General features: G+C 42.9%; 1 protein-coding gene across 1 annotated transcript; it reads left to right on the forward strand.

Moving 5' to 3' along the window:
* The first annotated feature begins 8,005 nt into the window (after nt 1–8,005).
* On the forward strand, nt 8,006–15,287 carry bms1 (BMS1 ribosome biogenesis factor). The gene is made up of 23 exons (XM_076149659.1): nt 8,006–8,089; nt 8,665–8,845; nt 8,977–9,167; nt 9,307–9,386; nt 9,560–9,748; nt 9,832–9,974; nt 10,063–10,184; nt 10,283–10,476; nt 10,619–10,761; nt 10,854–11,341; nt 11,479–11,580; nt 11,712–11,863; nt 11,979–12,060; nt 12,195–12,277; nt 12,411–12,605; nt 12,679–12,867; nt 12,980–13,160; nt 13,374–13,432; nt 13,557–13,679; nt 14,073–14,220; nt 14,315–14,490; nt 14,634–14,795; nt 14,887–15,287. Exons 2-23 carry the CDS (start codon nt 8,673–8,675, stop codon nt 15,112–15,114), a joined length of 3,603 nt encoding a protein of 1,200 aa, XP_076005774.1. The 5' UTR covers nt 8,006–8,089; nt 8,665–8,672; the 3' UTR covers nt 15,115–15,287.
* Nucleotides 15,288–15,976: the final 689 nt, after the last annotated feature.

Here is a 15,976-nt window from a genome sequence, read left to right on the forward strand (position 1 = left end):
TGTGAGGCCTCAGGTTTCAGGCTCATCTGGGCAGGAGGGGAGAGAGTTTCCCCAGTGAAGTTCATATAACATCACACAGCGGAGATCAAATGGATTTGTCATCGTTTGACTAATGACAGGAAAGAGGAATAAACCCTGTTAGGAAATCATCACGAATCCCTGTGTCTCTGCTGATGGTGTTTGTGTGCGCCGTGTTTGTGCTGAGAGGCCTCGGAGCCTCTGCTGATGTATTTACAGGAATATTGAATGGTGCAGATGATGTGATCTGAGGTTGATGGGCGCCAAATATAGCAAAATCTCTCCCTCTGTTAGGAGTAAAAGAACGTGCACAAACTCCTCAAACCATTTCCCTTATTAGTTTTATGGTTATTCAATCTCCATCTTTTCTGGCAAATAATATTCTTTAATCTGCATCCACACAAACATTTAGGTTGTAATTTCATAGAGGGAGTAATGGAGAAACTTTGAACTGAGGGATGCTGAGGTAGAATCTCTGCAAGAAGATGGAAGTTTGGCTGTAGCTTCATCTTCAGCCGCCATCTTTAATTTAATGCCATAAATGTGGGGTGGAAAGTACCTGTTTCACAATTGGACCATTACAGACTAATTGTGCACTCATATGTGTGTGTGATCCACCGTAAAGATGCAACACACACTCAGTAGCCACTATTAGATACACTTGTACAAACCAAGCCTTTGAGCAGCTGACTATGTCTGGTCTTTGTAGATGTTTCTAGTTTCTTATTTCTTACAAATTCTTTATTAATTAAATGTTCAGTTTGAGATACATTCTTTTGAATGCTTTTGAAGGTTCAAATAGTAGGGATACAACACTATACTTGCAGAGAGTGTGTGTGCATGTGTGTGTTCATCTGTACAGCCTCCAGTTGTAGTTAAGATTGTAGTTACCGGTTTTGATTTCCTACTAAGTGGTTTAGCTTTTAGAACAATTTCAGAACAATCTTTCTCCCCTTGACCGCATCAAACTTGTCTGGAACCCCAAGCCACCATCATTTGCAAGGACCACAACATAGTCTGGATCCTTCAGGCCTCTCTCTGATCCAGAGCGTGTGACAGGTTTATCTCCTTTACGTCACCAAGCTAGCAGATAAACGGCCTCTCTGTGACTGGATGTCAGGTTTACCTGCCTGTGTTTCTTATCTCTCCGCACTCCTCTGACATCTTAATGAATGTGTCTTTAGTCACAAGTGTCTGTGATTCCACTGATGAACCTTTAGCCACGTGTCCGTGCGGCTGCCTCAAACCGTCCTTTCTTCTACATTCTTAGCCTCATCCTCACAAGACTGTTTGTCCTCCTTGTCCATCTTGTCCTCCCTGTCCGTCTTGTCCTCCTCGTCCTCCTCGTCCTCATTATCCTCCTCAGCCTCTCCATCAACCCTAATTGTCCTCCTCTGAGCAAATCTGAGCTCATTTTGGCCCGTTTCCAGCAACCAGATGCCAGATTTAGGCCACCGTAAGTAAGAAACCACGATCAAAACCTTAAAACTGAACTGAATTAAAACTTAAACCCTTTCTTTGTCTCCAAACAAACAGGTTTAATGACAAATTTGGGATTAAATACTAATTCAAATACATCGTTTCATGGGTTTTATGGCTTTTAATGTTGTAATCTGCGTTTGCTTTGCTGTTCCACTGTTACATACAAACATAGTTGGTGCCTTGTTCTTTTTGTTTTTCTCGAAAATAGAAAAGTAATGAGTTAGAAATTAAATAAAGTTTAATTTCTGGACAAAAAATGCAGAAGGGCCGATCATTATTGCTTTTCCCTCCCTGATGTATGCATCGTCAGGCCTGAGGTCTGCCGCTCAGAATGCTGAATCAATACACTCTGGTGATAACTTATCAACGATCAATATCTGGGCACTTTATGAGTCTCAGGCTGATTCCCTTTATTCAGTCATACACAATCGCACACTCTCACAGTTTAACACAGAGTAACATAGCAAACACATCTCCCTTCGATGTCTACTCATGTTTTTGACAGCATTGGCAATTTGCAAGCTCAGCATGCTCTTTGTTGTTTTGTTCTGTTACGTGTGAAAGCAACTTCCTCCTCCGTTCTTCCTTTCCTCTTCCTCGGCTGACTACAGCAGAAAGTTAAGACAGAGACATTACGGTCGGTGTGTCGTTGCTCCTGTCGTGTCCTGTCCTCGCAACAAAGGCGCCCGGTGATGGACGATGTCGGTCTGTGTGCAATCGGGCCCTCACTACGAGACTTTCTTCATGACAGAGCAACACACACGCACATTCACACACACACACATACTTTTACAAGATGAGGGTGCCCAAATTAAAGCCTACGTACAACAATCTTTGTCGTATGTGTTTGAATGAGGGTCTGACTAACTACTGAAAATTAAGACTGTGTGCAGGTATCCAATCCCAGAATCACTATAAAATTAAGTTGTTATATTGATTATGTTATTGATACAGTCACAGCAGTCTTCTGTATCCTATATATTGATATGGTAACCTTAACCCTGCAATAATGTGATTTATTGAGGTTAATAACACACTTAACATCCCTTTCCAATGTCAAACCCTACAAAACATTTTCAGTTAATATGTCATTTTATTACGCAGAATTTTAAACTCTGTCTGATCTGTTTAACACTTTCATTGTAACTTTAACTTTAATTGGGGGAAATGCAATTCTGGGAGTTAGGCGTAGGTGGCAAATTTGATAATATTTTCAATATATGCAACAGAAATGGTGGAAAGTGATATGTTTAAAGAACTATACCAGCGATTCTGCATGTTTTTTGCACTACAAATCATATATTTATTATGATATAATTAGAATTATCATATGCATCAAAGTCAAGCCAGTTGATTTAATAGTGTAAAGAGATAAAAGGAATACTCAGCTTTATATACAACTGATGTGATCTGTGAAAGGGTTAAACATGCAGAAACAGTGGAATGATCCTTTAGGTTAGACTCAGAGCTTAAAACTTGGCGTAACGCTTCTCTCTGCTTTCCTTTCTGCCAGCCGCTGACTGAGTTCCTGCCGCGGCGCAAAAATACAGACGTGGCTATTATGGCTGACGTGTCGTCATCCCTGTCTTGTCCCCGTCCAGAGGAACAAAGACAGAGGGTCCTCTTTAAGGGCTGTGTGATGATAGGACACTGGCAGCCTCCTGTCTGTCCCAGCAGGACATCAGGATGCAGTGGTGAGCAGGAGTTACATTCTCTCCCATTCACAGTCACGGCCTGCGATAGAAAGATGGTTAATGTTCAACCAGACAGGAACTGATGCAGTGCTGTCACATGCAGGCTCCCATCACATCACTCACACACACACACACTCACTCTGATCCTGTTACCCTGCTAGGCCTCAGCCATTTTCTGTTGCATTTTTATTTACAATAATCTGAATTTTTTTTATTGTTAACCATGCGTAATTCTTATATTGACAACAAAATGGTAAAGAATATCAAAAAACAAAAATTGTTTACAATACAGTCTACATGTACAATTAAGATTTTAATCTTAATAATTTGATTTTAATTTATCCAAAATTGGAGGAGGAAATACAAAAGAAATTAATTTGAAAACAATTCCAAATGCCGTGGCAGAAAAATAAAAACAAATTTTATGACATAGGTTCAAAGGTTATAGTCCAAAACAGCATCAATGACATCATCACCATCCGGGCCGCCTGATAATAATAGGTTCTTTCCTGGATCAAAATAACCTGGTCACCAATTCTCAATGCGATCTGCCATAACCTTCAGAGATCTCCTGTTTACAGAGCCAATATGAAAATAGAAATAGGTAAATGAGTCCTAAACATACATGTCGCTACATTTGGATATGGAAATTTAAATATACAAATGTTACACACATACAAACACAGAATATTTTCATTAGATATGATACACCCACACACTCTCTCTCTCTCTCTCAATCTCTCTCTCTCTCTCTCATCCAGCTCTTCTTCATGAGAAAAAGCCATCCATCTCCGCGGTGACAGTCAGTACTCCTCCAGCAGGCTTTCTCCCAGCATGCACCTCACAAGTCATGTTACATCAGTGTGTGTGTGCGTGTGTGTGTGTGTGTGTGTGTGTGTGTGTGTGCAAATATGAGACAAAGACAAAGGCTTCCCTTATTGCGCTTTTAGTAGTTAGTAGATGTTCATATTTAGCGACACCTAAGGAAAAAGTTGTTTAAAAGTGGTGCAATCTGTTTTAACTTACAGTATATTTCAACCAGCTGCTGTTCTCTGGAGCCACTGAAAGGTTGGAATTAAAAGAGCACATTTTTTATAGGTGAAAACACATTAAAGTTAGAGATGGGAAGAATTTAGAAATGATAAAGAATGATGGTATTTGTGTAAATTACTTTTTCTTATGTCATTATGTAAATTCCATGTGTAAAAAGATATTAAGTGTGATTTCGTATTGGAGCCACGCTGGCACTATGCTTGCTCAGTGGTGCTGAGTGAGGTCCTGTGGCTGCCCTCCTGGTTGTGTGCGGAAGGTGTGTGGGAGTGTTGTGTGGGCTTTCCCCATACAGAGCAACACTAAAGGCCAGCCTACACACTCTGAGCCTCCTCTGTCCCAGCCAGGACATCCAGCTGGAGACTGTCAGCAAAACAGCCAACAAGGCAGAAAGCTCAGAAGAGGAGGAGGACAGGAGGAAGAACAAAGCCGGCGTGAGTGTGAGAGTGAAAGGAGGAGCGGAGTGTGAGGTGCTCTGTGGATGGAGAAAAGTGTGTGTCGGTGTGACTGTCCTGGTGTGAGAAATAGGCTGACTCCTACTCACGCATTCCTTGGTATTATATGGAAGTCAACTGGAGTGGCGGTACGGAAACACACATCCTGCACAGCTGCACGGTGAGCGCCAGGATCCATACCTGCAGCATGGACACACATAGAGTGTGTAGGAGGTGATGGGTGAATGTGGAGGGAATGTCTTTCAAACTCATTCAGATCCAACAGGAACGGACCGGTGTGTGATGGACAAATACTGAAGAAAGAAAGAAAGAAAGAAAGAAAGAAAGAAATGTCACTTTTACAAACGCTGATGTGAGGTGATGTCACCAATGTGATGTATGATGTTCAGTTGAGACACCAATCACCAATGAGCCCCTTTTCAATCTACACCTTGCAACCCGATTGATTATTCTAGATGTTAAGATATTAGATTTAAATAGATTATAATCATAATTACACTTTTTGGATGATTTGATTGATGTTGTGCAACAGACAGAACATGTGGTTGCGGAGACAGAGTGTCTGTTTGGTGCGAGCAAGGGGTGGGGGACCGCTGTGTGTTTGATCCGACAGTGTAAAGGGTTGGTTGGTGTTCTGGTGCTGAGGGCCACTAAAGCTTTAGCTGGCAGTAACAATGACGCCACTGTGTCATCAAGCCTTGTGCTCTGCTGTCTCTGGGCCAGAGAACAATATTCATCTCTCTCTCTCCCTCCTCCCTCTGGCTGCCAGCCTGTTTCCTCTCTCTCTTCTCTTCTTGCTATGGAGCCCCTTCTTGTGCCCTCCTCATCTCTCCCTGTCTGTTAAATGAGCTATGACTCAATTCTCTTTTTTGTGTTGTTGTTGTTTGTTTGGCCTTATGGCTCTGCAGTGCATCAGTGAAGCCATTAAAGGTATTGAGAGGTCTTTTGTATGGAGCACAATATATTTGCTATATTTACCTAGAATCATATACTTAACTTTAATGACCTGAGCTGTTCTGTTGTGTCTTTATTGCTTCATGTTTAGAAGAACAGAAACAGAAAATCCAAATTCAAACTGCATCATTCAATGAATCAAACAACATAATTCTTCATTTCTTTTCCCAAAGATTAGATTTATTGATGTTTTTTGTTTATTATAATTGTATTATTGAAAGCATAGAGGCGTAATCAAGCAGTTACACTAAACGTGTTTTGTAAAAGTGAAAATTCCTTAAATTATAATATTTTTGTAAGTCAAAGTGGCTCATTTAAATTCCAACATGCATCATATATGTGCTGAAACGCTTCATATAAAAATAATAATAGTTCTCTTTACAGTGGAGGGAATGGAGCACAAATTTTCAATTCAGCCCACTCGCCTGTTTATAAAATATATGACATATCATATAATGAAAAACAGACATTTTGGCCACTAGACACACACGCGCGGGCGCACACACACACACACACAGACACACAGACACACACACACACACACACACACACACACACACACACACACACGGGTTAAGAATTCAGCATATCAATCACACTCATTAGTGATAGATATTGATAAGATGATTCCCATAAAGTCTCTGCCTGCTGAGGACTAGGATGAGAATGAAGATAAGCATGAGGATGAGGAGGACCAAAGCAGGATTGGTCAGTGATAATGAATTGAGCCCCATCTAGTGGTTAACAACACTCCCTTCCATCCAGGGACAAAATCAGCCTGCAGCCTGCTCCCACTGAAGTGTATCCGAAGCCAGTGGGACATTAAAAGTGTTTACATTCTAACGTCATGGCATTTAACAACATCTTTGTGTCCAAACCACTGGGTTCAGCTGAGGCCACTTGAGAAGAAATGATTCCTATTGTCTCTGTTATGATGCCTGGGTTTGAAGGATTTAAACCAACAGGAATTAAACCGTTTAAACCAGTTAAGAATATGAAGGCATATCAAATAGATGAAGACGTATCAAATTCTCCTTTTTTTTTTTTAATCCTACACTTAATGGGATTATCATATCTCATCAGTTCCTTAAGGAAGGGCAAGGCTGATTTTATTAAATTTTAGCTGTGGGTAAAATCATATCAGCAGAGGATGATATGGAATCTTTATTAAAAAGTCTGGCTCAGTTCATCAGTCAACAAGAGCGGAGACAGACACAGCAAAATTGAATTTGTCCTCCAAATCATCCCACGATCAAATGACAAAAAAGACACGATTTAAGCTGCCGTCATTCTCAACTAACAAAATAACAACAGAATTTCAATTATTGTTAGTTTATTTGATTATTTCTTGGTTATAAATGAGCCCTCCTGTACATTTTTGCCAAGAGGAAAGCAAGGAAACATTTTTAATTTAGATCAAACACAAAAACTAATGAGTTGTCATCAAAATACCTTCAATATCTTATTTCTTGTGTATGCTTATTTTAAAGCTTATTTTGTTTCTAAATCCAGTGTAATAATACTGAATCGACTGAACTGAACTGAACTGAACCTGACTGAAGGACTGACTTAAGTTACTAAACAGGAAAGTGAAAGAGGTAAATATATACGTTAACAGTCAGAAGAGAAAAGGTTTGTGCTTTCATATCAACCACAGGGGGAAAGACACAATGAAAGGATGACTAAATAAAGAAAGGAAGCAGAAAATGAATATTCCACTTGAACAGGAATGTACAAAAAAATGGTGACTTCCTATGGTTAGATCATGTTTAATGTGTGTGGAAAAAGGATGAACCCTGATGTGTTGTCTATCATTCAGATCAGCTTCTGGATCCTGATCTGTTGTCTTTGAGAGGGCGATCACAAGCAAACAGATGTTGATAACAGACATAATGATGGTAAGAGGAAGGTGAAAATTGATCATCTCAAGCACAACAAGCACTTGATGTTCCAAGGAGGAAGTTCAAAGGCTTTAGAAATAGATGAGCAGCTCAGCTTTTATAAGACTCATCGTGCCATGATGCCAATGATGACAGCGATGACAATAAAGAGGAAGATGTTGACAGTGAATGGCGAAGCAGACAGCTGTAGTATATTCTGCTTTGCATTGGCTCTATAATCACGCTTTGAATAGCTGCTGTATGCTTTGTATTTTATTTTCATAAATGATTATGATGTTAGAGACTCAGGAACGACACAGGAACGTTTGTTGTATGTTGGCGTCACCCAGTGGTACAAAATGTTAACTTCAGAAAGAACGAAGGCTCTTCTGTACGTTTGCAATCAAGTGGAAGCTCCCATCCCAGCCTGAAGGGGGCGACATGTTCAAATGTTTCTTCTTTTACGGTGACACTTTTCATTTCCGGGTCAGACACCGCAGCACACACGTGAGAAGCGAAAACATACTTTTGGAATAAACTCGCCCGGATTTCTCAGGTAAAAACGCATTAATTTGTATTTGAAAGCTGCCGCTACGCTAACGCAGCTAGTTTAAGCGTTGGTTAGCTTAGCATATACTGACAGGCACGCGCATAGCAACATACACTGAGACAAGTCAGGAACGTGTTACCTTGGTGCCCAGACAGAAAACGTTATTTTGGCAAAAGTGTATCGTTTGGAGTTTTGCAACTTTACATGCATACTTTAAGTGTATGCAAATGGCCTAAGTGTAAACAAAAGTACTTATATTAATGGCAAAACAGATTAACTTGGTGGAAATGGAATAACCGGTGTAGCAGTGAAATATGTTCTCCGTGTTATTCGGTGACCTTTTTCTATTAACCACTTAATTTTGAGTCGGTGGATGTGTTTGAGGGCGATTAATGTTTTTAGCTGACTGGAATTCAATCATTGTGTTTTTGAGGCTGTTACATAGTAATTAGTGAGTTGTGTGTATTCAGTCAGTGGACAGGCAGTGTCTGAAGAGGACACGTCTGTCTTTGTGTCTGTGTTGAAATTGAACTCTTGTTGTTCAACCAAGCAAATGCAATGTGTGTGTTTGTGCTCCACAGTTGACAGGATGGACGGTAAAGTGAAGGAACAGAAGCGCCACCAGCAGAAGCACAGTGGACCAAAGGCAGAGAAGAAGAAGATGAAGAAGTTGGGGGTCCCAGCAGAGGAGAACGATCGCAAACGGAATCCCAGAGCGTTTGCGGTCCAGTCGGCTGTTCGTATGGCCAAAACCTTCCACAGGTCAGCAGCTTCTCTAACTTTTCATCTTAAGTAAACAGTACAGAAAGGTTAATGGAACTGTATTTCATTTGCAACAATATTATATAATGTTTTGGATTTAAAATCACAGTTGTATTCATCTTATTCTCCAGGACACAGGACCTTAAAGCCAAAAAACACCATATCCCCCTCGTGGATCGGACTCCACTGGAGCCCCCTCCAATTGTGGTTGTAGTTATGGGGCCACCCAAAGTCGGCAAAAGTACCTTGATCCGTTGCCTGATCAAAAACTTCACCCGGCAAAAGCTGGGAGACATATGTGGACCGGTGACTATTGTTTCAGGTGAGTCTATGGAGAGTTTGTCTACCACTTTGTCTTGTCATATTGTTATTGCCTCATTAGGTTTCGTCTTCATACAACAGTTGTTAATGTATTTCATGTGATGCTGAGGACTTGTTTTTTTGTTTTTAACTCTCTGTAGGAAAGAAGCGTCGTCTCACTTTAATCGAATGCAACAATGACATAAACACGATGATTGACTTGGCAAAAGTTGCTGATCTGGTAAGTGTGGATAAATTACAGAATGACTTACGCATAGCAGCTAAAAGGAATTTGGGACAGTTAATAAATGGAGTATTCTTATTTTATTGTCCTTTTGAGGGATAACTTGGCTTCGGGTTAGGGTTAGAACTTCAAACAAATCATGTTTTCTCTTTCGCTTTCTCTTCTTTCAGGTTTTAATGCTAATCGATGCTAGTTTTGGCTTTGAAATGGAGACATTTGAGTTCCTGAACATCTGTCAGGTCCATGGCTTCCCACGTATCATGGGTGTGCTCACTCACCTGGACTCCTTCAAGAACAACAAGACGCTGCGGAAGACAAAGAAGAACCTCAAGCATCGCTTCTGGACCGAGGTCTACCAGGTAACGCGTCTTTACCGCGTACACACGACACGGAAACTGCGGAAGGTGCGGTTTTGAACGGTGTGCCTTCCTTTGAACCGCAGGGTGCCAAGCTGTTCTACCTGTCCGGGATGGTGTACGGGGAATATCAGCTTCAGGAGGTCAAGAACCTTGGTCGCTTTATCTCTGTCATGAAGTTCCGCCCGCTGGTTTGGCAAACCTCCCACCCATATGTGCTGGTGGACCGGTGAGTAACCAACTTTGATGAAGTTAACGTTTTATGTTGCATCTTCCTATGTGCTAAATGTGCCATTATTGTTTCTCCATCCAAACAGTATGGAAGATCTGACTGATCCTGAGACGGTGAGGACAGACCCAAAGGCTGACCGGACAGTGTCGCTCTATGGCTACCTGCGTGGGACATATCTCAAGAACAAAGGCCAAATTCATATCCCAGGTAGAAACGCAGACATTCATCTCCGTTCCGCTGCTTATTGTCTGTAAGAAGTTTCTTCAATGGCAGCTGTACGATGATAATGTCGGCTCCCTCTACAGGTGCTGGAGACTTTCAGGTGTCAGACGTGAACTTCCTGCCTGACCCGTGTTCGCTGCCAAATAGTCAGAAGAAGAGGGCGCTGAATGAGAAGGAGCGCCTGCTGTACGCTCCCATGGCCGGGGTGGGCGGGGTCGTTTACGATAAGGATGCCGTTTATATCGACGTTCCTGCGGCGCATGTCAATCAGCAGAAGGTACATGTGGTTGCGTCCAGAGGATTCTGTAGTTTGTATCTTGCTGTTTAACTGTTTTCATCCCACATGTTGGATGTTTAGATGTTAGATTACAATATCTGTGAATGAATGAATGAACTGTGGTCTTGTATGACTTGTAAAGGAGGAGGTTCGGCCCACCACAGAGCTGGTTCAGTCGCTCATTGACACACACGCTACACTGGATGCCAAGATGGCTGCTAGTAAGGTGTCGCTGTTCAGCGGGTCGGGGAGCTTGGATCCCTCATACGCGGATGAGCAGAGCGGGTGAGTCGCGCACTTTGAAGATGAGGAGAGACATTGAGAACCAGAGATGAGCTGACCTGACTGAAGCTGGAGTTTGTCTTTGTGTGTCTCAGGGAGCTGACGGGGCCTCAGGAGACGCTGGTCTGGGATCCCAACACCCAGAGAGAGAGGAGGAAGGTCATCTTCTCTGAGAACAACAATGAAGATGATGTCAGTGACGGTGAGGAAAGCGATGAAGAGGAGCTGGAAGATGACGACAGCGACAACGATGATTTATCCGTGATGATCAAAGAAGCAAGGACAGAAAGTCAGGCAGCAGTCGGCGCTCCACCGGGGAAGAAGCAGAAAGTGGAAAGCGACACACTGCTGGAAGTTCCTGCATTCGCTGACAGCGAAGACGACCTGGAGGAGAGCGAGGAGGAGGACAGTGAAGATGATTCGGAGGAAGAGGTGGCTGCTGGGAGAGCCGCAGACTCGGGACATTGCTCTGAAGAAGACCAAGATGAGGAGGAAGATGATGATGTGGAGGAAAAATCAGAAGCTGCATCTGAGGAAGAGGAGGATGATGATCCAAGCGAGGAGGAGCAGGAAGAAGAGCAGGGTACATTTACAGCCTTTATTTGTACTACTGTCTACTAGATAATAAAGGGAAAAGAGCAAAGACTGACATTGTGTTCATGTGTAAAGGATTCACCGTGTCTTAGACGTTGATTGGTTGGGTGTGTGTGTGTTCTGCAGGGGATCTGCGGTGGAAGGAGGGTCTTCAGGAGAAAGCAGCAGAGGTGTTTCTACGGCAGCAGCAGAACGCCCCCAATCTGCAAAAGCGTGTTTACGGTGCAGGTAAGAACGTCTTCCTGCTGCTGCTGCATAGAAGAATGCCTGATATGAATGTTGTTGTTAGTGAGTCAACATCTATAATCAATCTCTTCAGCATATTGCAATTTTCTTGTCTTGTCTCCTTTTCTGTTTAGTTGCAGAGCAGGATGATTGTGAGGGAGATGAAGAGGAGCTGGGAGGACTTTTTCGAGTCAGCCGCCCTCAGAAAAGCAAGAAGTTCCAGGCGGACGCCCTCGACTGCTCTCGCTTCAGCATAGACCAAGCCCACAACTGGGACCTGGAAGAGGTAGAGGTTATTCCTAACACACTGGCTTTACTGGGCCAGGACATGTTTGGCTTGTATATCTTGTTTCTGTAGAGAGACGAAAAGGATTTACAATTACATTCCCGCCTTTTTCCAGATGTTAAATTCGATAAGGGATTGCTTTGTGACGGGGAAATGGGAGGAAGGAGAAGATGCTGCCACGCTGCTGAAGAAGGACGGTAAGATCAATAAACCACAGACACACACACACACACACACACACACACACACACACACACACACACACACACACACACACACACACAGATGTTGTGGCAGACAAAAAGCATACATGTGGTTGTTCTTTCTTCAGAGGAGCTATATGGAGACTTTGAGGACTTGGAAACAGGAGAAGTCCACAAGGGTCAGACAGGGAAGCAAGAGGACCAGGATGAGGTACAACAACAACAATTAACCATGCATATTTGTGACACACACTTCTTTTGTATATGCACAAGATGGCATCAGGAGGAGTGACATCACAGGTGGTTGCTTATTTTGTTTTTCCACTTGGCTGCTGCTCCTTCAGGACGGCAGTGAGAAAGATGATGAAGATGGCGATGATGCTGACGACACTCTAATGAAGGTGGATGATGATGAGACACAGAAGAAGAAGCGCCTGGACAAGAAGCGCCGGCTGAAGGAGCGTTTCGACGCCGAGTACGACGACGGAGAGTCCACTTACTTTGATGACCTGAAGGAAGAGATGCAGAAGCAGGCGGAGGTAAGAAGCTTAGCGAAAACATGACACCATGATGAATCTTCATGTCTTACCCACTTTGTATGTCTGCACTCAGTTGAACAGGACAGAGTTTGAGGATGTGGACGATGAGCTCAGAGTGCAGTACGAAGGTTTTCGGCCTGGGATGTACGTGCGATTGGAAATCTCCGCTCTGCCGTGCGAGTTTGTCACCAACTTCGATCCCCACTACCCCGTCATCCTCGGCGGCCTCGGCTCCAGCGAAGGCAACGTAGGATACCTGCAAGTATGTCCTGTGTCCTCAGCACTTTGTGATTTAAGCTGTACACACATAGTGTTGGCATTGTGAAGTCATTACCATGTTAACAAACTAAACGGACTCTTGTTTTGTCTTTAAGATGCGTCTGAAAAAACACCGCTGGTACCACCGCATCTTGAAGACACGAGACCCCCTCATCCTGTCTTTAGGCTGGCGTCGTTTCCAGACGATCCCTCTTTATCACATCGAGGATCACAACGGGCGCCACCGGCTGCTCAAATACACTCCGCAGCACATGCACTGCGGCGCTTCTATCTGGGGTGAGAGGGAGCTGAATTCTATTTACACGTACAGAAATATCTCGTCTTGATTCTGACACCTCCCCGTGCAGGATTCCATGCATTTATACAGCTTCGCACATTTTTTGCATTTGCCTGGAGATGTTGCCAGTAATCCTGTAAAGTTTTACAGTGGAGTTTCGAATTGGTTTCATGTATTGTAAACATATTTCACCTCTTTTTGTGTTGCTTTAGGCCCCATCACACCACAAGGCACCGGCTTTCTCGCTGTGCAGTCGGTAGCTGGAAATAAAGTAAATCACTCCTTCTATTGTCACTTTTAAGATAATGAAATTCCATATTTAGGAAGTGAGAACTGCAGTTACTGTTCTGTGTGATATCTGTCGGCAAGTAATGACCTCCTCGTTCCTTTTCTAGGCTAACTTCCGTATCGCTGCCACAGGAGTCGTCCTGGACCTCGATAAGTCCGTGACTGTAGTAAAGAAGCTCAAACTCATCGGCTACCCGTACAAGATCTTTAAGAACACCAGCTTCGTTAAGGTAATGATCGCATAATAATAAAAGACGAAAATATTCTTATCTACAAAAGGAGGGCCTGATCTACTTGATCCGTACAGGAATTCTTCTACATTCTATTTCTTATTAAGTATACTGGAGCCCGGATGCGTTCCGAAGCTGCCGGCACTGTTGTATGATGTCATCCTGTAAGATACTTGTACCTACGAGATCATCAACAACGCGGATGTCCTCTAAAACTCTGCGATTACATTATGATGTCATTTCCACATTGCCTGGTTCTCTTTATGGCTTTAGCTCTCCTCTCTCTCTCTTTCTTTTGCTTTTCTCCCTCCCCTAATAAATTAAATGTAAGAATGATATGTGTGTGTTTAAATGTTAATGGCAATGCTCTGGCTTGTCCTCTTGTGTTTCCAGGGAATGTTCAACACCGTGCTGGAGGTGGCAAAATTTGAAGGCGCATCTGTGCGTACAGTGTCGGGGGTCAGAGGTCAGATAAAGAAGGCTTTGTCTACGCCAGCTGGAGCTTACAGGGCTACGTTTGAGGACAGGCTGCTAATGAGCGGTGAGTGTGTCTTGGGAACAGTACAACATATACAATCATTTAACAGCTAGTTGATGATAATGATGTACGAGTTTGTGTTGTCTTTGTTGCGCAGACATTGTGTTCCTGCGCTCCTGGTATCCAGTGTGTGTTCCTCAGCTCTACAACCCTGTCACTTCCCTGTTCCTGCCTACGGGACAGAAGGACAGCTGGGGGGGCATGAGGACTGTGGGACAGCTCAAAAGTGACCTGGGTATTCGCTATAAACCCAACAAGGATTCTTTGTACAAGGTCGGAACACCTTAAACTATATTTAAAGACATACTGACGGCTACAATGAAAGATTATATTAATTATTATTTGCAGTCCCAGTTAAACATCTGTACGTATGAAACATTGACCAATACATCCCAATTTGTGTTCCTGCGATGCAGCCAGTGGTCCGGGCCCAGAGGCGCTTCAACACCCTCCACATTCCCAAGGAGTTGCAGAAGTCTCTGCCCTTCAAGAGCAAACCCAAGCAGCAGCAACGCAAAGGGAGGACCCCGAGAGACCTCCAGAGGCCCAGCGTGATCAGAGAGCCTCACGAGCGCAAGGTAACCGACACACGCCACTCGCTGCATTCCCTCAGTCCTTCTATAGAGCAGCACATCCGTAATCGTTGCTTTCCTTTCTCCTGTCCTGCAGGTGGCAGCGTTGCTTCATGCTCTGAGCACGGTTCACAACCATAAGAATAAGAAAACCCATAAGGTGCAACATGCCAAGCACAAGGAGTTCCTGCAGGAGAAGGAGAAACAGGAGGAGGCCAAGATGAAGCGACAGAAAGAGTTGCGTAAAAAGATGTACCGCCAGATGGGCCAGATGGACAAGATGAAGCACAAGTCCAGCCTGAAGGGGGCGCAACAAGATGACTGACATCTTTATTGAGGGATGGAGGAATGAGACATTTCATCTCATGTTTGGACTGTGTTTTGGCTCCTGCACATTTATTTTTGTTATTATTTTAGGTGTATTCTAATTGAAAGTTGTCTTTAAAACAAATGCTGACTGTCTTTTAGAACTTGTTTTAATAAAGTAAACAAAAAATGTGACTGAGAAATTTGTCAGTTGGAGCCAAACAGGATGTTTATTAAACAAACATTTATTTTTAACAGAAATGTTTGGACAGTTTCTCGTTTGTAAAACCAATACAGAGGCAGTGACTAGTTTGTTACTGGCCTGTAATCCCAATAGAGTGCAAGTAGTTTATCTTCTGTAATCCCATTTATTTAAGGCCTGTTGAATTTGAATCCTGCCTAAAGTAAACGCATTACTTCCACAAGTACTCCTACCTATGAATCACTGAAAATAATCGGGAATCGTTGGGGTTGCGGGGAAAACAACAAACAGATCATTTATTTTAATTTTTTTAATTAATGCTTTCACGGTTTCGAGGATCTTCACCGATTTTAAGATATAATGTAATCCATCAGCTATAGTACTGTTACTAGCAACCTATTGTTTGTGCAGTTATGTTACAGTTACAAGGCTGTCAGAGAGTGGGACTGAGAGCTGCTAGCTTTAAGTAGGCTGTTGTGGGTCTTAATGTGAGCCGTGAAATTGTTAATGTATCTTGGAGAACTTCTCCTGCCCCATTACCACAGTACCTGTGGTTAAAATAGGTCCATGTGACACATTGTTTACAATAGAGATCAACATCACAGATAGTGTGTGAACACTAACCCTAGTTGCCCAGTATCTTGTGTACATTAAGTGGACTCATGTCATCCTTGTTAGT

This window comes from Genypterus blacodes, unplaced genomic scaffold (genome assembly GCF_046128005.1).
Source record: "Genypterus blacodes isolate CSIRO-AG114 ecotype Tasmania unplaced genomic scaffold, CSIRO-AGI_Gbla_v1 ptg000046l_1, whole genome shotgun sequence".
NCBI classification, from domain to species: domain Eukaryota; kingdom Metazoa; phylum Chordata; class Actinopteri; order Ophidiiformes; family Ophidiidae; genus Genypterus; species Genypterus blacodes.